Below are 24,606 nucleotides of genomic sequence, written 5' to 3' on the forward strand. Positions count from 1 at the left end.
AGCCTGGGAACCAGTCCAAGGGGCCCTTTGCCTCCAACTAGGGGAGGGGACAGTGCAGGACCTTACCATGAGGAAGGAGTACCCAATCCAGAGGCTGCGCCAGCCCAGGGGGCACTGTGGGATGGTGATGTCCTGGCTGTGCACAGCAATGGCTTGCGAGGGTGCCTCACACACAGAGCAGCGGCTGATGTACTGGGGAATCTGGGTCTGGCTGACGGGCATCATGGGGATAGGGGCGGTAGTGGAGAGCCAGTAAGATTTATCATTGCGCCTGGCATAGTGGCACACCTCGTTGATGTTGCAGTAGATGAACGGCATGGTGCTGAAGCGGGGCAGACAGGAGCCAGCAAAGCCTGGAAGGAGAGAAAGTGGGCAAGGGCAGGGGAGGTCTGGCTGAGGGGCTTTGACGAGATGGCGGTTTGGGTTTACATCCAACCACTTGCACCAGACTGAGGCAGCCCTCTCCTTCCAATCCTGTAACATTGTACATGCGCCGAAGTGTGTTGATCAAATTCTATTTTAAATGCACCAGGGAAATTTGATAATAACAAGAATCTTTTTATAAGCTGTATAATTCCGCCCTAATTAATCTGCTTTGAAAGAAACAGCATTTAATAGACTGAGTCTGCTTTTAAGATTTAGCACACCTGCAGACAACACAATTAATTCTCAGGTAATCATCATTGCCCTGCAGGTCATATTATTATTATTACTACTACTAATTGCTAATATTTAATGGATGGTTAAATGCCAAATGTTGCTCTAAGCAATTTACATTGGGTGATTGATTCATGCAATCTTTCCACCAGCCTGTGTGATAGGTACTAGAATTAGCTTTGTTCCATTAAGGAGGAAGCCAAAGCCTACAGAGGTTGAATAACTAATGCAGTGTACACAGCTAGTAAGTGACAGAGCCAGGATTTGAATCCAGATCCACCTGACTCCAGAACTGATGCTTGTAACTCACTACACAACAGTGGACCTAGAAAGGGCTGGGAGAAGAGAGGGGTTGGCTGTTGGTGTTTGTGGGGACAGGTGACCAGGGCTGGCTGTCAGAGCTGATACCTACCCAGGTCCTGGTTGTGGGCTTTCTCTTGTCCCTCCACAAACAGTAAGCTGTACCCCACCCACAGCTGGCTCATCCCGATGGGACACAGGGGCACCTGTTCCGACTGGCTGTGCTTTACCAACGTGTAGCCCACTCTCACGCTCTGGCCAGGCATTCCAGGCATCCCGAAGGGGCCTTGCTGTCCTGGAGCTCCTGAGAGAGACAGATCATAAAAGGTGAGTGTGGTGCAGCTAATGATAACATCAGCTACTCACATTGTACCACACATTGTCCAAGGCATGTTATACACATGTATTATCTCACTCAATCCTCACGATGACCCTGGAAAATGGTATTACCACCCCAATATTTAGATGAGTAAGTTGAGGCTCAGATGTCCTACAGCTAGTAAGTGGTAGAGCTACAACTCTATCTCAGATGTATCCAGCTACAGACGCCCCATTTTTCAAAGTACATTGTTAGGCTTCCTTCCCATAGCCACCTGACCTTGGGGTCTCTCTCAGTGGGGATTAGGGTGTGGAGAGGGATACTTCTCAGGTCCAGCCTTGCAGGCCCTCATAGGAAATAACTATGTAGCTGCTGAATCAGAGGCATCGAAAGCAGAGTTAGGATTAGCAGGGTAAAATCTTGCCCTCCTCTCCTGCCCATGACAGACATGACAAATCAACTGCCACAGTTTCCCACCGAGCCTCTGAACTGTTCTCTACTCAGGACAACTAATTTGTCATCCCCAATATAAAGTGGGACACAAATAGAAGAGGTATATGGACAGCCACACCTTATCTCAAGTGTTGTTATTCCTTGAACATCCCCCTCCCATGTGTGTCAGAATCCCTGGGTAGAAAAGGGGAGGTAAAGGGCAGGGGGCCATCTGTAGTATAAAGTCAGACCTTTTAAGCACTGGAAGAGAGCCCAGAAAAGGATTTGGAACAGTCCTTTGCCTTCCAGAATGTAGGGTATCCCTTCACAGGCTCAGAGGATAGTGGGGAGTGAATGGACTTAGAGCCCAGTTTTTGAGCATCTTAGGAGTGTCAAGCTCTACCACTGGGTTTATTAAGTTTCAGACTCGAAGTTTTACTCACCCCCTAGCCTCAAACCATCCCAGACCACCCCCCGCTCCGCCTCCTAATGTGGCATCATCAGACCTTCAAATCCTGGAGGGCCTTGCAGTCCAGGCAGACCAGGATCACCAAGAGCCCCAGGTGGGCCCGGGAGCCCACTGGGGCCATCTTTACCGGGGATGCCAGGTAAACCTTTGGAGCCTGCAGGAGAGAAAGCCCAAAGGAGGGTACTCAATGTAGAGGGTCCCCAGGCGCCTTCCCCAGGAAAGGGGACTTGTGTGTCATGCCCAAGACTCACTAGGAGACGGTGCACTGGCTGTCGACTTGGTGTGCACACTGCACATCAAGGCTGCAGCCGCCTGGGCTAGTTCTTAGTTCATGCGGGCATCTCTGCCCTGGGGCAGTGCCCTCAACTTAGCCTTTCTGAGCCCCTTTATGCCCACTTCCACCTCCCTTCTTCTCATCCTTCCAGCAACAATGGAAATTATGCAGGGCAATGGCAAGCATCCCATATCAGAAATGAGGACACCGAGGCTGGGCGCAGTGGTTCATGCCTGTAATCCCAGCACTTTGGGAGGCCAAAGCAGGCAGATCACCTTAAGTCAGGAGTTCAAGACCAGTCTGGCCAACATGGGGAAACCTTGTCTCTATTAAAAATACAAAAATTAACTGGGTGTGGTGGCATGCACCTGTAGTCCCCGCTACTCGGGAGGCTGAGGCGGGAGAATCACTTGAATTCGAGAGGTGGAGGTTGCAGTGAGGCGAGATGGCGCTAATGCACTCTCAGCCTGGGTGACAGAGCAAGACTCCATCTCAAAAATAAAAAAAAATAAAAAGAAGAAGGAGGAGGAGGAGGAGGAAGAAGAAGAAGAAGAAGAAAGAAGAAAGAAGAAAGAAGAAGAAAGAAGAAAGAAGAAAGAAGAAAGAAGAAGAAGAAAATGAGGACACCGAGACCCAGAGAGACTTCTAACTTACTCCAATTAGAGGCCAGGTTTTCTGTCCCCCAGCCTTGGACTTTCTTCATTGTCTTGTGTGGCCCTTTATTCGCCACCACACTCCCTCCATCTCTCTGCAGCACATTAGAGAGGGGCGAGTGGTCTGGAGTAGCAACCTTGCTCTGCCCTCACATCCTCTAAAGCCAAGTACCAAGTACAACCACCCTGCTGGTCCTGCTGGCCCTTCTTCTCCCCAACAGGAAGCTTGGGAGCTTCGTGAATGAACAGAGGCAACGCTTGTTGAAGACACACCCTTGGAGCTGGACATCCAAGCCAGCCTCTCAGCCAAGCTGTCTCAACTCCCCAACAAATCTCCTTTCTCTGGCACCCTCCTCACCTTGTAGGCCTACAGGGCCTTGAGCCCCAGGGTCCCCAGTGAGGCCAGGGATGCCATCGATCCCTGGTAGACCCAAGGGTCCAGGAGGAACCTGGACAACTTCTGCAGTTGGTGTTTGTCCAGGAGCACCTTGGGGGCCAGAAGAGCCTGTGGGCAGGTGGGGGAAATAAGAACATCAGGCTGAGGCAGAGGCAGGCGACTGGGGCCCCAGAAGCCTTCTTTACTAATTTGCAATCAACAGCTTTCTACCCTGTTTGTCCCCACAGGATATCTGGATATCTCCAGGATGGCACTGTGTGATATTATACAATGCCTTCTTTATCCATCTCTCTCCCCAGTGGCTGGGTAGCTCCAAGAGGGAAGGAACTGGGTCATATTCATCCTGTCTCCTCAGGGCCCAGCACTGGGCCCAGTGGGTGACAGGCAGTCTGGAAGCATTTGCTGCTAATATGGTGAGCTGAGCCTTCTCTCAGGGCTGGGGTGGCTGGTTTACTCACTGGTTAGAACACAGTGCCAAGGAGGCTGAGGGGATGCTTCTAACCCCAGAGGTTCAGTTGGCATCCCAGCCTAGGAACCCGACACCAGCCAGCTGCCTTTCTAATAGCATAATTTGCTTAGTAAGTCATTGAACAAATATTTCCCCAGTGCTTATTATATGCCAGGGTCCTGGTAGCTCTGGGGATAGAGCAATGAATATGACAGACATTTATGGAGATTATGGTCTGGTGATGAAGATGAATAATGCCTAACTCGACAAATACTGTTAATCTGAGTGCAAGTTGGGAGAAGTACTGTGGAGGAAAGGACTAACACAGGGACACTGGGAGGGAGCAGAGGGTGGTATGGGGTGGAGGCATCTGTTTTAGAGAATGATCAGTGGCCTTTTGCAAGCAATGGCATTTAAACTGAGACCACCAAAACATTGGAAGGACTTTGCTATTTAAAGAGTAGACGGGCAAGTGCACTCTGGGAAGTAGAAGTAGCATGTGCAAAGGCCCTGTGGTAGTCCAGGACTTGGTGTTTTTGGATAACTGAAAGAGGCCAGTATGGCAGGAGCACAGTGAGCAGCAAAGGGGAAGGGCTGGTCATGAGGATGAAGAGGGAGGCATCACACAGGGCTTTGCAGGCCACGGTTAGTTCATTCCTATGCCATGGGAAGCCACTGGATGATTTATGTTTTTATAAGCTCTTTTTGGCCACTATGTGGAAAAGTGACCGCTAGGGTCGGGGGAGGAAGGGTGCTGCCTGAGAACTATTGGTGGCTTGGATCTGGGGGTAGCAACCAAGGTACTGCGAGGTGAACAGATACAAAGCACATTTAGGAAGTACAAGCCTCAGGGCTTGCTACTAGATTGCATGTGTGTGAGTGGGGGTGGGAAAGGATGCAAAAGATGGTTCTTTATTTCTGAATTGAGCAAACGGGTGGGTGGTGATCTGAGTGCAAACCCAATGCCCACTAATGCAGAGATAACACAGAGAGGCAGTCAGTAGCAGGATCCATGGTGGCAAGGCAGCAGTGGTCTTCAGTCCTGGGAGGTGATAGAGGCTGAAGGATCCCCAAGGTAGAGAAACTGCCTCTCTGGGGTACTTTGACCCAGCTGTTTTAGACATTCAGAATTTCTTGGCGTGGTGGGCAATGATGCTTGAAGGAACCTTACCACCAGGCCCCTCCCTCGAGCTCTGGATCAGCCCAGCACATGCTCCCAACTTACCTCTTGGCCCTGCCTTCCCCTTCATTCCGGGAAATCCTGGGTCTCCAGGTGGCCCAACCTTGCCTGGAGTCCCCATGAAGCCAGGCTCACCTCTCATGCCTGACAAAGTCCAAAGGAAGCAAGTCAGGTCCTGGCATGGTAGGGGCGGTAGGGGTGGAGGATAGGCAGGGGTGAGGTGGGGAAGAACATCAGCCACTGGCCTCTCTTCACAGGACTGCAGGAAGGAGTCCTGGCCGTGGAGTGGGGAAGGGCCCAGCAGCCAGCCGAGCAGCCGTACCTTTCAGTCCTAGCTCTCCAGGGAGGCCAGAAAAACCTGGAATTCCTTGGTCTCCCTTAGGCCCTTTAGGTCCAGGAATTCCAGGGAAGCCAGGGTCTCCGGTGTCGCCTTGATTCGAGGATGGCCCAGGGGGACCTGGGGGTCCAGGGGGGCCTGGGCGGCCTAGGGATAAGATCGGAAGAGGGGCAAGGGGCAGGTGAACAGGCAGTAGCCACTGCAGAAGGCCTAGGGACTGACAGGACTCCAAAGCCCATTCCCAGGACAGAGACTGTTCCCTCACCATCTGTGGGGTCCCAGTGCCCAGACTTTCCCAAACCATTGTAGCAAAATGCACTCGGCTCAAGTCCCCTGTGTCCCCACTCGGGGAGGGATGTGAAGCCAAACACACCCACATATGTCCAGCAACAGGGACTTGGCTGCGCTGTATACATGACTTCCCCAAATGTCAGACAAAAGGTGGTAGCTAGCCCTCTTTTGGGCTTCCTGTCTTTACCTCGTTCTCCATCTAGGCCTGGTCGCCCGGGGTCACCAGGCTGTCCTGCTATGAGTGAAGGCAAGGAGATGCCTGGGGCACCGGGGAGACCAGCAGGGCCCTGGAGACCTGGGAAACCTGTAAAGAATAAATAAAAGGGGCTGGATAGGCTCCGTGTGCCCAGAAGATGGCCAGGCTCTTTCAGAGAAAATGGAAGCTCACACAGAGAAAATGGAAGCAGTTAGGTAGGAGCCAGACCAGAGAACGCCAGCAGAGGGCTCTTCTCCCATAATCCTTCCTTCCCAGAAAGCAGACAAACAACTGACAAGGGCTCAGAGACTCCCCTTTTCCAGCTGGAGGTGCGTTTTGTTGGAAAGTTCTAGCTCCCTTACCTCACTGGTAATGGAAATATTTTAGGCCAATTTCCCCCACACCAGAAAGAAAAGAAGGCATGACTGAGCACCTGGACTTTTAAGTTTCCAAAGTGATTTTAAACCTACTGTCTGTGTCAAAAAACACCTCTTAAGTTAGCCAGTTATGTCTGATGCTGCACAAAGGTTACAGAACGTAGGCCACAGACCCCAGCCAGTCAGAACAGACACCAGGCCGATCAGAATGGAGGCAGCAAGAGTGCGGTGCCTCTGTGTCTTCTAGGGCTATCTTCTGCAATTTCTAGGCAAACTGGAAAACAATCTTTTATAGATTGTTTTATATGAAACAATCTTTTCATATCTTTTCATGATATGAGCCAAGTGAGTGCTTAATTGCCTATGGAACAAATGTCTCTGTACTAAATCCCTCCTCCCTTTTTGGCCAAAGAGAATAACCACTTATTACAATAGATACAGAATACTCATTTGCTCAAATTTTAATACTGCTTTACATGTTTTCTGTTTGTGGAACTATTTCTATTGTAATATGTTCAAAACCAAAACTTTCATCTGATCACAGAAGATTTATTTAGTGCTCACATATCAAATACATCGATGGTAATCTTGATGGGAAAACACAAAGGTAGGTGTTGATATTATACATGTAGCACGGAAGATGTATATTTATTACTTTGGGATATTCTAGAAGATATTCAAATGAAGATAAATGGATTCAAACTGGTTGATAAACTGTTCTGGTGGTTGAGATTCTTAATTTTTGTTTGCGACAAGAAAATCCAAAAATGTTAACATCGAATTTTATCTTTTGTGACAAGAAAAATGCAAAAACATGCTGAATTTCTCTTATTAAGGTAAATCCATGAAAATTTATATAAAGTGATGGTAGATTTGGGTGTTTTTAAATAGCTCATTAATTAATTGAATCTTGAAATTTAGACAAAGAAAAAATAAATTTTGAGAAAAGTCTCTCTAGGTCTCTTAGGTCCAGGAAAAAAAAACACAAAAAGAAAACTATTAGCTAAGCCACGTTGTGGTACTCATAGAATTGTTACTTCTGGTTTGGCGAACCTTTGAAATATTTTTCTTTATCCCCAGGGTAAAAATCTGAAAAGAAAGACATATTGTATACTTTTTTTCTGAAAATACAGCTCTACACATATATTATGTATATATACATATAAAGCATATATATATATAGCTTATATATATAAGCTGAAATTATGCAAAACTAATAAACAAGACACCACATGTGTGATAGAGTAGGCAGTGGTGGGCAGTACACAAATTATAAAAGTTCCCATGGCAGTTTTTGGAGACTCTTTCTCCGTTTACCTGTTTCTTGATTTTATAATTACACTTACGTGTTATCAAACCTGAAATAAAGGCACTACTGACTTCAAGTATTGCAAAAAGCTCATGCATTTCTTTAACAATAAAACACTTTAAATGAGCAAATGAAAATGCAAAACAGCCCATTTTTCCAACTCAGTCCATTGTCAAAGCCTTGAAAAAACAAAATATATAAATGCAGCCTCTACATATTTAGTGCAATTATGAAAACAGATAGTATCGTTGAAAGTTATTTAGATAACAGTACTGTAATGAGAGGGATTGCTCTATGAAGTTTTTTTATTGGTTAGTTTGTTTGAGATAGGGTCTTTCTCTGTTGCCCAGGCTGGTGTGCAGTGATGTGGTCAGGGCTCACTGCAGCCTCAACCTCCCAGGCTCAAGCAATCCTCCCACCTCAGCCCCCGAGTAGCTGGGATTACAGGCGCACACCACTATGCTCTGCTAATTTTTGTATTTTTTGTAGAAACAGAGTTTTACCATGTTACCCAGGCTGGTCTCCAACTCCTGGGCTCAAGCAATCTGCCTGCCATGGCCTCCCAAAGTGCTAGGATTACAGGCATGAGTCACTGCACCCAACCACTCTATGATGTTTTCTTAGGAGTAAATCATCATATTGCACTGACTCCCATTGTCAAATCAAAGATAGGTTCCTGTGGGGTGGGTGGGTGGTGTGATATTTCTTGTATTCTTTTTAAAGAAATTGTTTTAATTAGATATTGAGAAGATATGACATAATATTTATAATATGCAAAGAATAATTCAGATACAATGACACTTGTGTTTCAACCACTCAACTTAAGATGTCACTTGTTTTGAATTTCCTTGTGTGCCCTCCACCTCTTCCTTCCCTCCCTCTCAGAGGCAATCACTCCTGAATTTTGTTCATCATCCTCTTCCCTTTTCTTCAGTTTGACCATGTATATCTCTAAACAATGTATTGGTTGGTTTTGCTTATTTTTGAACATTTATTGACGGAATCATACCAAATGTATTCCTCTGTGACATGTTTGTTTTTTGCTTAGTGCTATGTTGCTGAAATGTATCCTTCTTGACCTGTGCTGTTTACTACATGCATAATTGTGATTTTATTATCTCAGATAGCTAAAGAAAATGAATAATCTAATGACCATCAAGATTTGAAAACAAAAGAAAATGTCCCTGTGCTTTTATCCAGTCCCCTCTTCCCTACATCCTATGAAAGAAGACAGTCTCTGGGCAGGCTTGGACCCTGCTTTGAGCCCTTCCTCTGGAGAAGCTGCTGGCTTTCGGAAAAGAACAGTTTGGTCCAGATCAAAGGGAAGAAGAAACACAGAAACAGCAGATGCATCAATTTAAAATGCAGCAGGAAATGAATTAATATATGAATATAGTCCCTGGGAAACATATACGCTGTACACAAACATGCACATAAACAAAATGTGGTGAGACCTCAAGCCCCAGAGCAAAGAGAAACAGGAAATTTTGCAAATATGATTTCCCCAGGTAACATGCAATAATATTCTTAAGTATATACTATGTGCCAGGCACTGAGCTTTTGTATATCTTACTTCGCTCCTCATTGATTCCTCAGAAAACCTATGAGGTAGGTTCTGTTATAATGTTCATTTTATAGAAAAGGAAAACTAAGGGCACATTTTGGATTGAGGAACAAGTAACTTCCTTGTTTAAAGTCATATAGCTAGTGAGAGGTATAGCTTGAATTTGAACCCAGCTAGTCTGATTTCAGAGACCATACTCTTAACCGTGATGCTATGGTGAATTCATTTCCTGGTTAACATGGAGTGGAATGTACACGGGTTTTTGGAACTTTCCTGAGGAAAAGTTGAAGAACACAAGTCATTCTTACTTTTTGAGAGGTGGGGAAAGGGAGACTCAGAAAGGGACTTCAGGCCATGTGATGAGTCAGGGGCCGAGATTAGGGTAGAATCTGCTTTCTAGTAAACCCAACAAATTCTAGTGGAGGGTATGCTGTGGTTCTGTCCGGTGGAGACTTGTATCATCTTAGTCTTGGGATCCTTCCAGCAGCCACACTGTCTTCCCAGGGCCCTGGGAGTGCCATCCACACTGGACACTGAGGAAATGCCAGCCAACCTCTCACTAAATGGACAAGCCCTGTCCCTCAGGACCAATAATTCCAAGCTCTGACCAAGCATGCCAGAGAGGCTTGAGGTTAGCAAGGAGGAGCAGAAGAGAATCTGGAGGCTAAAATGGACTTGGTGAACTGTGCCCTGACAGTCTTCACCGGAAAATGCTAAGCACAGCCTATCCTCTCTTTCTCAGCAGTCATTCCCACTGGGTTGTGAGACTCCCAGAGATGTGAAGACACTCACAGCCCAACCCTGTGAGCCACATGGCCCTGCTGTACCCTAAACCTGACTCTCCCAGCAAGGCCTCACCCAGCCTCTACAAGGCCTGACTTGGACTCACCTCGATCACCTTTTTGCCCTCTCAGGCCCGGCTTCCCTGGAGCTCCGATGCCAATTCCTGGATATCCTTTTTCTCCTTTGGGTCCAGGGAGACCAGCAGGCCCGGGCACACCGGTGACACTAGGTCCTAGGAGGAGATGCAGGGTAGGGGGCAGACCTCAGTGGAGGTGAGGCCTTCCTGCCTAGCTCACTCGCCTGTGGCCTGAGAAGCCTGACTGACAGACACCAGAAGCAGAGTACTGAAGTAACAAGAAAGAAAGTTAATTTGAATAGAAGAAAAAACCCCGTCCTCTTTCTTCTCCATATCAAGGGACCTCAAATTGGAGGCTGATAAGGAGATCTATGAGTCCAAGGATATGGGATACACCACAGTCGAGAATTCATGGCCAGCCCTTGCCAGGCTTCTGGAAGAGCTGATGCCCTCTTCTTCACCCTGAGGGTCTTCCTAACCTGGAGTGCCATGGGTACCCTTGGTGCCCGGAAGCCCATTCAGTCCATGTAAACCAGGAAATCCAGGGAAGCCTGAGGGGAGAGAATGTCAAAAATGGCTCCAGCAACTCTGAATCATGAAGCATCAGCAAGAGGTAGCTACCTGCCCCCAAAGGCATTGCGAGGTCCTTATTTTAAAGTCCTGGTCTTTTTTTGAGGCATTTATTTAATGCCCTGAGGGAGAAGAAAACACTCCCAACCTATATCCTACACCATAGGTTCTCATGACTCTTATCAGAGACCAATACAGCTTTAGGAGTAAGATGGCAGCTCATTAGGTATCTTGAAGAAGAACTCAGAGTAGCAATGTCAAGACCTTGAGTTGTCAGCTCCCAGAGACTGGTTCCAGAAACTCACTGCCCAATCTCTAAGTCAGGGAAAGGCTACACATGCCAGGGCAATTGCCTTCCTTGCTAGCTCTTCTCTTCATGGATCCCATATTCTTCTCTTCCCACTCATGCTTGCCTGCCTTCATTACTCTTCATCTTCCTTTCCCATGATTCCTCATGTCCAATGACTCCTGTAGGCATGGCTTAACCCTAGCTAGTATCTTCTAAGATAAAGTAGTTGGTGTCCTTCATTGAGGGAAAGACTTTCCCCCACTGCCTGCTCCCCAATACACATACCTTTGGGTCCTATTAATCCGGGGGATCCTAGGGGCCCAATTGCCCCTTGATGACCAGAAGAACCTTGAAGTCCTGGTTCTCCTCTCATGCCGGCAACTCCTGGAAATCCTAAATGTGAAACCAAGGCAGAGGTTCAGAATAGGGCATGGCTTGAAGCTAATCCAAACTCTTTCAGAATAAGGTTATCATGTGGCATGGTACCTGGAGCTCCAGGAAGGCCAACATCTCCGGAAACACCAATTTTTCCATCTTCACCTTTGTTTCCAGGGAAGCCTATATTGCCTATTAGTCCATCTCTTCCTTTTGTACCTATAAAACCAAGAAAAATGCTGAGTGATTAGGCCATATTTCTAGCAGTGTATTCCTCCATAGGAAAGAGTAGATTCTGAATTGCTGAAGGAGCTAGACCCAATGAAGAAACTCTAAAAAGGATAGTGGCGGCTGTTTTCACATTAGAAAGGTGCTCTACAATTGAGAAGCAAGTAAATTTGTTATGAGTATCCCTTCATAAGTGGGAGCAATGAGTGGAAATGTTCAAGAAGGACAGTTTAGATAACAATTTCTAAACTAAGGGGATGTAGGCCATTATCCCAAAGGTCTTTGCCAGTCTATGAGTCTTGAAGGAAGAGTAGGCTGATTTGCTTGGGGAATTGATAGATAGGACATTTTCTGCACTGGATAGAAGTTGCAGAACTTGGGGTTGACCTCCAAAATTCCTTCTAATCCTCAGTTTTGTGGAGTCTGTGAGGCAAACAAGACAAAAATATAGCAACCTTACCTTTAAAACCAGATTCACCAGGCTGTCCCTTGGGTCCTGGGCTACCGGAAATTTCAACTGTCTGGCCGTTGTCTCCTGAGGATTGCAATACATTGTTTAAATGGCCAGGAGAAGCTATAGCTCATTTTGCACCACTGAGATCTTTTGAAGACATTTTTTTTTTTTTCAGATTCAGTGTAGCCAGAGGAGCTCCTTGACAAAATTATCCATTGGGTAAAAAGCGATGAACCACCATCCAGGAGCTGGGATGCTGGTACCAGACTACTGGCATGAAATGCTGCTACATACAGCATATCTCCATTGGGAAACACATCACTAGGCTCAGTATGGGCAGAGAAGATGGTAGGCAGGGCCCTCAAACATCACCAGAATGGAACAGTGATGCCAGAAAGAATGGGAAATTTTCCTGTCTAGTGGGCTGGGTTTATCAGGAGAAGAGACTGGAGCCGAGGTTCTCCTCGCTGCTAAGTCTGGAAAGCAGATGGGCAAAACCACAAAGCCAAAGGACAGCCTTTTCCTTGGATCCATGAAAGCCACAGGGAGAGATCTTGGTAAGTACCACTGTTTGTTGCATTGTCTGTGAGGAACAAGGACTGCAAAAGGGGTTTGGCCAAAGAGAAAATGTAAATGAATTCACTTTCCCCTAAACACAGACTCTCCGTTACCCCTCACATGAGACCCTTGGGCTGGCCAGGTGCAGTGGCTCACGCCTGTAATCCCAGCACTTTGGGAGGCTGAGGTGGGCAGACCACGAGGTCAGAAGTTTGAGACCAGCCAGACCAACATGGTGAAATCCATCTCTATCAAAAATACAAAAATTAGCCGGGCGTGGTGGCGAATGCCTGTAATCCCAGCTACTCAGGAAGCTGAGGCAGGAGAATTGCTTGAACCCGGGAGGCAGAGGTTGCAGTGAGCTGAGATTGCGCCACTGCACTCCAGCCTAGGTGACACTAGGTGACAGAGCGACACTCTGCCTAAAAAAGAAAAAAAAAAAAAAGGAGAGACCCTTGGGCCTGCTAGAAATCTACCTTGCTCTGGAAGAATACATTAAAAGAAAAAAAAAATGCTCCTTACCTTTCAGGCCTGGGAGACCAGATGCTCCTGGGAGTCCAGGCGACCCTCTGATACCTTGTGAACCCTTCAAAGAAATATGGGAATCATCATTTCTGCCCAGAGCTCAGGGCTGCCCACCCTCTTACTCCCTCACCCCTCACTGAGCCACTGGCTGAGAGATGTCCATCATGTATTCTGTGGCAAGGGTGGACTGTGGGCTGGAAGTGGGGATGTTACGTCCTGCAAACGGGAAGGTGATGAACAAAGGGCAGAGCACATACTTAGGGTTTGTAGGGGAAGGATTCGATCCCACTGCTTATCAAAATGGGAATCTTAGGAAGTCACAGTGTGGCCATTCTAGCGAGTCTCTTAGAAAATGCAGAAGATGACAGGCCAGGCACTCTATGGACTCAACACACAGTTGGCTACCACTGTCCTTGCCAAAGCTCTGGAGCCATTATGCATAGGAAGAAGTTTTGCTTCACCCTGCAGGGTTAGCCCTCTGCCACAGGTTCCGCAAGGAACACAAGGTCTTTCTGCCACCAGGTAGCAGGTGGTATGTGTGCAGGTGCTGGAGTCTGAATTTGGGCAAATGTTACCATTTTCAGAGGAAAAGCTGCGTTCACTGGCTAATGTCCAACACACTATCTGAGTCTGGGAAGTGGCCATGTCAGCTGCCATCAGCAAAGTTCTTTTCTCGATATCTGCTATGGTTTTGGTTCATTTTGAGATGTACCCAGTATCCAGTAAAGATTTATGCCACTTAGTGCTTTGGGTAGGAGGCTGAGTACTGGGCTGGGTCACCGTGTGCACTGGACCACTACCCAGGACACCCCTCCATTTTGGCTGCTTCCTTGCCTGGCTTCATCAGGCACATTGCCATATCTTCTAATTCTGAGCCTTTGTTAATGCCGGGACTTCTCCTAGAATGCATTCCCACTTTGTTTTCATCCCCCTAGAATGTAAGTAGTCAGGACTATCCAGTCTAGAACTATTTATTTTCAATTGCTTCAGGTGTGTGTGTGTGTGTGTGTGTGTGTGTGTGCACGTGCGCAAGCACCATGTTCTCTCCATCAGATGGACTGACACTTTTGAAGTTCAGGGACTTTGCCTGCAAGGAGCCCAGGTGTTCTGTGATTCAATTCATTGAGACCATTTGATACAGCTGCTATTTATGCAGAGCCGGCTATGTGCCAGACACAATGTTAAGAGCTTTAAATGTGTGATGTCACTTAACCCTCCCTACTGTCTGAAGGCTATTTAAATATTATTCCCAATTTCTACAGATGAGGAAAGTGAGGTTTAGGTAAGGTAAACAGTGTGCACAAGATCACAGAGCTAGCGAGCAATGGAGCTGAAGTTCAAATCCAGGTTGGTCTCATTGCTAAGCCACCTCTTCCACCTTGCCTTGTAAGAGCCCAGATAAGCTGGACTTGATTCTTTGCTAGTCGTTGCACCTTGTGGAGCTTCAAAGATCTTTCTAGCAAAACATCAAGAAGTTTTTACGAATTCTTACAATGTGCCAGGCTCAACATGAAATGCTGGCAGTGGGGTGCAGAGAAAAAAGCATGTAAGGTAGTTCTTGTTCTCAAGCCGTAACAATCTCATTGAGGAAGTCAGACCCACACAGAAGCAACTAGAATTGATGTCAGCAGTGATAAGTATAGAGTGGCAGCACGGTGGGAGCTCAGGGACTCCTGGAGGAGACGGTGCCTGGGCTGGGGACTGAAGGGCAGGCAGATATTGGATAATTGTAAAGGCAAGAGAAGGCTCTGCCACGTCAGGGAGATGTGAACAAAAGAACAGAGGAGGAGATGTTCAGGAAAGGGTGGGAAGACCTGTCAGACTCAAGGAGAGAGCTCTTTCTGAGGACGTCCTGGGAGAAGGGGCTGAGAAGTAAGCTGGGATCAGAGAGGTGGGCAGTGGGGGTATATCCCCCTGAGATAGGGGGCCTTTTCCGGTATAAAGACAAAGATCTGGTCACACTTACACTTTCTCCTGGCATTCCTGGGAAACCTGTGATTCCAGAGGACCCCTTCAGGCCAGGTAAGCCCCGGATTCCCATGAAGCCAGGGGGCCCTGGCTTTCCACTAACTCCTTTGATAATGCCTGGGAGGCCAGGAGCTCCAGGCAGGCCTGGTGGCCCAGGTCGACCAGCCTCTCCTTTGTCACCTGTAAAAGAAATAAAAAGACTTGGAAAAAGACAATGGGCAAGAAAAACCCAGCTTGCCAAGATGCAGGTGCCCCAGGTCGCAGGCCAAGTGCAGGCTCAGGGAGCAGTTAGCTCAAAGGTGAACGTGAAGCGGGGAGAGATGCTTTCAGTCTTATGGGGCAGCGACAGAGTCGCTTCTGCTACAACACTGGGAAAGCAGCACAGTGCTCAGGCTCCTCCAGGGGTACCACTGCCTGTGGTTGAAAACCTCAGTTCTACAGTGGCAATAACAAATGGCAGTCTCAAAGTCCAGGCAGCCTTCAGGCCCAGGGGAGGCAGCCTCCTTTGACTCCTTGCTGCCAGCCACACTGCTGCTCTGAGGTTGGGGATGGGGGGCTTTGCTCAAGAAGGAAGCCAAGTTTGGTTATGAAGCCTTTCTTGAGCATTTCTCCTATCCATCCCCTGCCCCAGCACCTCTTGGCCCAGGAAATCCACTGGATCCGGCTGAGCCTTGAGAGCCTTTGTCTCCTTTGAGCCAAAGGTTTGACATTGGACGTCTTGGACTAGGTATTCCGACTGGCCCCGGATTGCCTCTGTCTCCTGCAGGGATGGAGATCAGCGTGAGAAAGAGAGCTCAGACGCAGGGTCAGGCAAAGGCTGACCTTTCACATCATTTCCTCCCATACCACCACAGCCCTCTTTTGGGGCCTCTCCATTTTATTCCCCACCCCTATTCCCCCAACTTCACATTTCTGTGTATGTCCTCTTCTACAAATCCCAAGTCCATCAGCAACTTTAGACTCTCCTCAAAACCTTCCTCCACTGGTCTTCTGGGAATGGGCACACATGGCCTCTAACATGCAGTGTTAACTAAGAGGGGATTAAGTCTTTTGGTTTAAAAGGACTTAATTCGGAAGCCCAAAATTTTATTATCTAACATAGATTTGGTACAAACCACAGGAATAACCAAGTCAACAAACAAAATATGTATATTGAAAAGCATGGGCAGCAGTTCCAGAATTCAATTCCCCAGCTCACCCTTTTCACCAGGAGTACCAGCGTGTCCAGATGGTCCCATTTTTCCAGCTGATCCCGGAATTCCCTTTAATCCTCTTGTCCCAGGAATACCAGGCAGACCTGGTATTCCTGGAAAACCTACGAATCCAACAGACCCCTTCTCTCCTGTTGAAAAACAAGAACTTTTATTATTACTCCCATCTTACATACAAGGAAATGGAGGCTCAGGGAGGTTGAGTAACTTGCCCAAAGTCACACAGCAAGGAAGTTGCAGAGAAGGAATTCAAACCCAGGTTTCTCTAATTCCAAAGTCTTAGTCATTACCAAACTCTTATTTATTACATATTATACTACCTTCCTGAATAGGGACATGGCACTACACAATACAAAGGAAAGAAGTGGGCTCCTCTCGGCCGGGCACAGTGGGTCACACTGTAATCCTAGCACTTTGGGAGGCTGAGGCGGGTGGATCACCTGTGGTCAGGAGTTCGAGACCAGCCTGGCCAACGTGGCCAAACCCCATCTCTACTAAAAATACAAAAATTAGCTGGGCGTGGTAGTGGGTGCCTATAATCCCAGCTACTCGAGAGGCTGAGGCAGGAGAATTGCTTGAACCTGGGGGGCAGAGGTTGCAGTGAGCCGAGATCGTGCCACTTCACTTGAAAGAGCAAAACTCTGTCAAAAAAAAAAACAAAACAAAACAGCTGGGCCCCTCTCTTATGATTCACCAAGTTATAGCTCATGTGTGACACAGGAAAAAAAAAAAAGCCTAGGGCCAGGAGGCAAGGAGATGAGCTTTAGCCTGGTTCTGCTGCTAACCAGTTGTGTGACCTTAAACCACTCACTTTCCCTTATTTTAAATGGAGATACCACCTGCCCAACTACCAATGGCTATCAAGGCAATCATAGGAAGTGAATGCTATCAGCCTCCATGGTAGGACTATGCAAATGAGTAAACCCAGTGTGGCTGGTACTGCCCAGGGCTTTGCTGACCATGATACTCAGCCTAGTGTTCCACCCAGCAGGCAGTAAGGGTGACTCACCTTGACCAAGGGTCCCCCTTTAGCACTAGCCTTGTCCAACTATCTTGACACAAAAAGCCCTGTCCAAGTCCCTCCCCATTTCCCATTCCTAGGCAGAGAGGAAGGAGCAAGCTGCGCAGCTGAAATGCTCCTTTTTGGCAACCACTGGTCACTTCACTGATCACTTCACTTACCCTTGGATCCAGAGAGGGCTGGCAACCCAGCGACCCCTGGAGAGCCTGGGCTTCCTTTCAGTCCTACTAGGCCTGGATTTCCAGGAAGGCCTTTTAACCCTGGCAGCCCTTTCTTTACAATTGATCCAGGAGGACCTTTCTTGCCTCTTGTTCCTTTCTTTCCAGGATGTCCTGAATCAGCACAGGAGAGAACACAGGACAGCTGTCAAGTGAGGCTCTGGCCAGATCTGGGCCACTGCCTATATCATAGCTTCTGATTGGTTTGGCTTCTTAGGTTTTGTAAATGGCCCTTTAACAATAGCACATGCAAACTGCTAACAGGCAGAGTTCTTAGTTGGCTGAAGCGTTAGCATCTACTACCCAGAGTGCCACGCCAATGGTTATTACTTCCAGCATGGCAGAGTCGCTGGCAGGGAGAGCAAACCCCTTCTGATTATAACTTTTTGTCCCTTTGTGAATGTGGTTTACACTTTAGCCCCTGAATGGAGCTCCAGGAAGCCAGGGTGGCAAGTAGGCTCCAGTTTCCTGGTACTTCCAGTCTGAATCACACCACAATGGCTGTTTCCTGAGCCAATCGGTGAAGTAGAGGTTAAAGCTGAGCTGTTGTTTCAGCCTCCCAGGGAGCCTTGGATACAGGGTTGCCCTTTTAATCCCTCAAGCAATCAGTTAAGTCAGCCAGTTCCTTGGCATTAAGGTTGAAAGACCCCCTAGTGCCAAGTACTGTAGAAACCCACAAGGCCCATTTGGTCTCCTAGGTATTCTGAGACGTCTTTCCCCACGCTTTAAAGTTGGTCAATGGGATTAACCTCCTGAGCTGCTGCCAAAGTGGAATGTTCAGGTACAAAGCAAGGAAATTAAAAAACGAAAGGATTAAATCAATGACGACAGAGGTATTTGGGTCCCCAAGGACCCAAATGAATGGCTGACTTGGCTTTCTATGGATTGAAAAGCATCAAGTAGCTGCAAGCCCCAGGATTCAAATGGGAGGCTGTGAAGGGAACTCCACAACAAGGGAAAAATTCAATGGGAGCCAACCCCACAGCAGGAGCTCAGGGATCCCTGGCCTTGTAAGCAAGGCCATGTTATAGTGTATAATCAGATACATTCCTGAGTGGCAGAGCCAGTGGGGGTGTTAGTCTGTGAGCTTGTGTGCTGTGTTTTCTCACTGAGGCAGCCTATGTGAAGATCTCAGAAACACAGAGAGACAAAGGGAATAAAAAGGACATTAATGGCTCTGCAAATAACTCAGCTTCAGTCACTAGGCCAGGAGTAAGGGGCGGTTGGGAATGGTGCAGTCACCGAAGCAGGTTGAGGAGGGTGGTGCGAGAAAAAGGCAAAGCTGCAAACACGAGTCTGGAAGCAGCAAGTGTCAGGCCCCACTGCTGAGTAAAAGACACTTGGCCATGGGTCCTTGGAGGCACTCTCGCCTGAGAGACAGGCTGCCAGTGTGGTCACACTCTGCTCAAGCTTCTCCCCAACCAAAAGCAGGCTGCCCACAGCACCAGTGAAGGCATGGAGATGGACTAGACTCCCTCAACGATGAGGGTGGCTTCTCTAACTGGGGAGGTCGGGAGAGTTGAAACCTGAAAACTGGGCATGAGGCCATGGAGGAGGCGGGGGGAGGGGAAGGATTTGTGGCAATAGTTTGGAAGCTAACCTGCAGCAATCTGTTCTGCTTGGTACTGCAAGGGTGACTTGAGATTTGAAACTTGAGAGCTTAGGAAAGTCAAGTCTCATTCTAAATTCTGACCATGTCCCACTATTGCTATTGCCCCCCCAGGGCATCTGGGCCCAGGGCCTAGCTGAAGTCTGTCAAGGTGGGACTCTTCCTCTGAAGGACCTACCTGAGATGCCTGGGAAGCCTGGTGCTCCTGGGAGCCCAGATTTGCCCTTGATGCCATATGGACCACTAGATCCTGGGGTGCCTGGCTGTCCCACCTGTCCTGGTGTCCCAGGGCTGCCCTGCTCACCTTTGGGGCCTAGTAAGCCAGGCTTCCCGTGCACACCTGGTAAAAGAGAAGGGCAAATGATCACAGCCTGGAGAGACAGCAGTGAGTGGGTCAGCAAACCAACTTCCAGGACTAATCCCAGGTGCCACTGTCTTCTCAGCTCCAGCCTTGTTGCTATTCCCAGCCGTAACCCAGTCTTTGCAAGAAATTTGACTATTAGTTATGGTCACTTTTGGAATTACTAAGACAGTAAAGTCGACTCAGGCTATTTAAGGAAAATTTCACAAAAGGGAAGGACAGAATAAAATATTTCATTTTAACCCCTTAATTAAACCATCACCCCAGATTCATGCAAGTATTCATGGAAGTATACGAATTAATATAAGACTTTCTGTAGATTGTTAAATAATTGGGGCAAAAAGATTCACCCTTGAGTCCCGGAAGGCCAGAGTCTCCAAGAAATCCTTTGTCCCCTGTTAATCCTTGTAGGCCTTGTTCCCCCGGAGCACCATTTTCAGCACCAAAGATGTCACCAGTGGCTCCCTTGGAACCAGGTAAGCCTGGACTGCCAATCATCCCAGGCAAGCCATCTTTTCCAGGGAGCCCAGGAAACCCAGGCAAGCCCTTCTCCCCACGAGGTCCAGGAAATCCTAAATGTAAAAAGGCGAACATAAAAGACCATGGCTGTTTAGAAGCAATTTCTCTGGGTACAGATCTCTGAGACAGATTTTTCTAATATGAAAGCTAACACTAACATGTTAATAATATATGTCACTTCTCTTGAAGGTCAGGAGTCTCTGTTCCTGCAAGGCCTTGTGCAGAGGCAGGGACTGTGCCCTGCGACCTGGAGGAGGTTCTAGTTCTGGGAGGCGGGGCTGTGGGCAGAGGTCCACAAACTGTTCCTGAGGGTCCTACAGTTGTCGAAGAACACACGCCACCCCATAGCATCCTGAGAAAAGTTCAACCTCTTCTGGAGCTCTCTAGCTTCTGCTGTCATGCCTCCTTCTTCTTGGGTGGGGAGAGGGTACTGGAGGGGACCCTGGAGCACATGGTCCAAGATGAGCCCCGAGCCCTAGAGCAGTGCGGTTCTCAAACCTGAGCAAGCATCACAATCACCTGGGGTAACAAGCAGATTACCAGGCCCATCCCCAGAGGTTATGATCAGCAGATCCTGTGGAGAGGCAGAAAATTTGCATTTCCATCAAGTTCCTAGGTGATACTGATGCTGGCCCATGGAGTACAGTTTGAGGACCACTAGTACAGTGAAGAATCATGAAGCTCAAGTTGGAACAAGAGAGTGTGAGAAAAGGGATAGAAATGGACAACTTCCCTCTGACTGATCTCAATCTCTTTCACTGGCCCTTAAGGAGTTGATCCAGGAAACTCACAGAACTGGCAGACAGACAACCTGGCAGAGTCCTAGCTCTGTCACTAGTGGTTTAGTGATCTCGGACAAGTCATTTCCCATCTGGGCCTCAGTTTCCTCATCTGAAAGTTAAGGGGTTGCCCCAGCTGATTTTGAATGGTCCTTATTGCTCTGATATGCTGTCATTCTATGGCTGTATGCTGTGTCTTGCCAGGGTATAAAATTAAACCATCCTACCCACACCAGAGAGCAAACTTGGCTTCCTGTAATTGGCAGAGGACTACCACAACCCAAATACACATACACACACACACACACACACACACACACACACACACACATACAAAGAGAAGCAGGTGAGGAGACACTCCTTTTCTTACCTGGTAATTCAGGAAGATGAACCAATCCTGGACTCCCTGGCTCTCCTTTAGTTCCGCTTGACCCAGGCTGGCCTGGGGTCCCAGGGAGGCCTCGGGACCCTTTAGGGCCTGAAAAAAGCAGTGAGGGGAAAGGAAAGTCAGTGTGCCAAGTATGATTTGTGATGTTCAGTCAAGAATCCCAGTCTCTTGGAGAGCCTCTCCTTGTCTCACCTCCCCACACTGCCCTCTCCAGCAGCCATCCTGTTTCCTCAATCCCCAAGGCTGCCCTCAGGAGGAATGTGGATCCCCAAATACTACTGGGCTATCCTCTGCTTCCTTTGCCTCACGGCCCTTACAAGAGTGTTTAGTGGCTTTCTCTGGCCTCATTCCATACCTGGGAATCCGGGAGTGCCTGGAAATCCTGATGGACCATATGACCCGGGAATAATACAAGGCAGAGTGATTCCTGTAAATGGTAACATGTATGCATTCAGTGAACCCAGAGTTAGGGAGGATTTTTCCCTAGTACGCTCCTTTACTTCTATTCCATTTAATAGGACAGCCAAGTTCTTCCCACTCAGCAGCTGGGAGCCCACATTGGAAAACCTTGGCATCATTAGCTCTGGGGAGTTACAACCAGTACAGTTGCTTACAGATGAGAATGCTCCTAGTGCCCAAGTGCTAGGATATCACTTATCAAACCACTGATGCCCAGTGGGCAAACAGTCACTATGCAGCACTATGCAGCACTATGCAGCAGATGTTACCTAACAAGGTTTCTTAGAGATTGCCTGTGCAGGAACAGCAGCAAACAGCAATTGCCTACTCACCCTGCCCTCAGATAGAGCCTCTCCCTAGGATGGGTGTTGGGGGTTAGTCCTAAGGGTCCATTATGCTTATATGACTAGATTGGAAGGTTTGAAGCCAAGATCCCTCAAGTTCTCCTGTTTACCCTTTCCTTGGAATGAGGTTTTCCCCAAACCACTGGGTTCTTTTGATGCAATTCATTTGGGATCTGCTGAAACCTATTGATTGTCCTTGGTCAAATGTACCAGTATGACTGTACTATGCAAACACTTAAGACCACTCTCTTGTCCATGACACGAAAGTGGTGACCCTTCCCTCAGCTCCTTATTTGAAACTGTCAACTCTGCTACTCGAGGAGAGAAAGTAGCAATTTTAATATTCAAGATGTCAAAATTGGCATGCATAGCCCTTCCCCTAGCAAATTCTCCCTTGCCCATTCATAATGCAAATAAAAAGAATCTATAAGATCACAGAGGGGAGGTTTAATAAAATACTGGTGAACAAATTGTTTGCGGGCTCCCTCAAGTGCCATTTACAAACAATTGCTATGCTAATTAAATAAGCCTTGCCTGTTCATTAAAACAATCCCCCAAGGTCTGCTTTAAACCACAGAACCAACAGTTTTAATAAACATCTATAGCTTTTGCCTGTACTTAAATCACAAATTACATTTCTGAAAAATATGTACACATCTTATGATTCAAACTGCTTGCTGAACTCGCTGGCATCCTCCCCTGATCCCACTTGTATTTTCCTAAATCAAGATTGGGAACTGAACAGTATAATGTATTGGTTAACAAGTTAGGCTCTGAAGCCAGACAGGCCTCAGCTGGTATCCTAGTTCTGCTGCTAACCTGCTGCGTGGACAAGATACTTAAACCTCTCTGAGCCTCATGGCAAAATGGGAACTACTTCTACTTTTCTCATACGGTATGTGTGAGGATTACATTAAACTGTGCACTTAGCACAGTGTCTAGCACTCTGGTACATGCTCAATTAATAATAGTTCTTATTATCTTGAACTATTATCTTATGTAAGAATGAGTACTCAGTAGAGCTCCTGCAAGGCCATCCCCAGGTTAGTGACACCGCTTGTAGTCTGGGCAGCACTTTCTGCCTTCCAGACTTCAGGTTTCTATAGTTATATTTCCAGAGGTGAACAGATGGCCATAGGCCTGGATCCTCCTCCGTAGGTGGTCAAACCCACCTCCACCCTGCCAGACATCAAGATGACAAAACTATTTCAGATAGTTATTTCCCTACTATGGAAATATGATCTACAGGCCAACACTTTATGGTGAGATGCTTCACTGGGAGGGGGTTTTTAACCTTGTGCTTGGCTCAGGCCTGGGCTCTTTGAGTTAGGCTGAAGAATTTCCTCCAGAGGGTGTATCATGAGAGGGATCCTGCAAAAGACTCTCCTGCCCTCAACAATCTCAATAGCCCATTGGCTCCAATGTGTCAAACTCTAACATTACAGTTCCATTGTTTTACGTCTTAGGAAACAAACTTGGTAAAATAAAAATATCCCTGGGCTGGGTCCAAATATTAAGCCATTCATCCTTAATTTATCAGACTGATTTAATTGCTTCTTTTCATCTGTGACAGCCAGATAAAAGCAAAGCCTTTAGAAGATGAAGCTGAGGACAGGCATCTGGAAAGTTTCCAGGATGAGAAAAATAGTGGTCAAAGGAAAGACGGTTAGAAACCAGAGGAAATCAACGACATATTTCTCTCAATAATTTTGTCTTATGCCTGTATGCCACACCACACTTGTGTATTGTAAGCAGAGGTTCAGAATGGTGAGAGGGAAGGACTTCAAGTCATACTGGTATCTGGCTCTTTTCCTTTATACTGTCTTCTACTTTACATTCCTGAATTCAGAGCCTTCTCCTCAACAAAACAGAAATCTGCTCTACCCATGTTCTGTTTAGTAATTGCAACAAATGACCTAATTATTCAGAATTTTTCCCATTAATGCCCAAATCCATCTTCAGAATAAAAAGAGTCTCTGGTTCCCAAGATTCTAACATCTCAATTTGTTCTGGGCCCAATGAATAAAGTTCAGACATGTGTGGATCCTTTCAGGTACCTCTCAAGGCAGATTATGGCCCCAGTGAAGTTCAGAAAATGAATTTGCTTAAGGTAGAGATCAGCCAAGCCATCGACATGCATGGTGAAGGAAATCAGCCTCTCTCAGAGACTGCATGCCCACTCAATCCCGTACTGCCTGCTGTAAGAGGTATGTTCTAAGGAGCCTCTGAAGCAGTGTTGGTGTCAGCCTTTGCATCCCAGCCTTAGACTCCCCGCTCCCCAAACAGGGCATCCAGTGTGGTGCTCAGGCCATTGTGACTGTCTGAGACAAAGGTAAACAAAAAAGGGGTGTTTAGCTAAGACTAGTGTCTGAGAGCTTGTAGACCTAGCTAGCTCTCACCTCTCTCTGTGTCTAAGTCTCCTTTACCAACCTTCTCTCTAGCAGCAGTCACCTAGAGCAATCAAGTGAAGAAGAAAATTAAACTAGGACAGAAGTTCCTTGAGGCCCAAGGGAAGTCTTCTCAGCAGCCCAGATATGCCCACCAACCAAATCCTCTGTCTGAACTGAGTGGAGAACACTCGCACTCACATGAGATCAAGCACACAGTCACCACGGTTCAGTAATAACCAGGGTGATTGATTACTATGAGCATCTGGAACAGAGCCTCT

General features: G+C 47.3%; 1 protein-coding gene across 6 annotated transcripts in view; it reads right to left on the reverse strand.

The window, feature by feature from the left end:
- Nucleotides 1–24,606, reverse strand: part of COL4A6 (collagen type IV alpha 6 chain) — a 283,087-nt gene that overhangs the window by 3,821 nt on the left and 254,660 nt on the right. For 2 of the 6 annotated variants that reach the window (XM_054544945.2, XM_009235153.4), the window contains exons 24-44: nucleotides 21,491–21,562; nucleotides 21,118–21,225; nucleotides 19,800–20,021; nucleotides 19,267–19,428; nucleotides 17,423–17,593; nucleotides 16,228–16,371; nucleotides 15,664–15,789; nucleotides 15,028–15,209; nucleotides 13,059–13,122; nucleotides 11,985–12,059; nucleotides 11,408–11,515; nucleotides 11,207–11,314; nucleotides 10,542–10,613; nucleotides 10,093–10,218; nucleotides 5,945–6,061; nucleotides 5,452–5,613; nucleotides 5,175–5,273; nucleotides 3,463–3,609; nucleotides 2,215–2,331; nucleotides 1,070–1,261; nucleotides 67–353 (exon numbers count right to left, since the gene is read on the reverse strand). In XM_054544945.2, the coding sequence (XP_054400920.1) occupies nucleotides 67–353; nucleotides 1,070–1,261; nucleotides 2,215–2,331; nucleotides 3,463–3,609; nucleotides 5,175–5,273; nucleotides 5,452–5,613; nucleotides 5,945–6,061; nucleotides 10,093–10,218; nucleotides 10,542–10,613; nucleotides 11,207–11,314; nucleotides 11,408–11,515; nucleotides 11,985–12,059; nucleotides 13,059–13,122; nucleotides 15,028–15,209; nucleotides 15,664–15,789; nucleotides 16,228–16,371; nucleotides 17,423–17,593; nucleotides 19,267–19,428; nucleotides 19,800–20,021; nucleotides 21,118–21,225; nucleotides 21,491–21,562 (2,861 nt within the window). The other 4 variants (XM_054544947.2, XM_054544946.2, XM_054544948.2 and 1 more) reach the window with 4 other exon arrangements.

The sequence above is a fragment of the Pongo abelii genome, chromosome X (assembly GCF_028885655.2).
Source record: "Pongo abelii isolate AG06213 chromosome X, NHGRI_mPonAbe1-v2.0_pri, whole genome shotgun sequence".
NCBI classification, from domain to species: Eukaryota; Metazoa; Chordata; class Mammalia; order Primates; family Hominidae; genus Pongo; species Pongo abelii.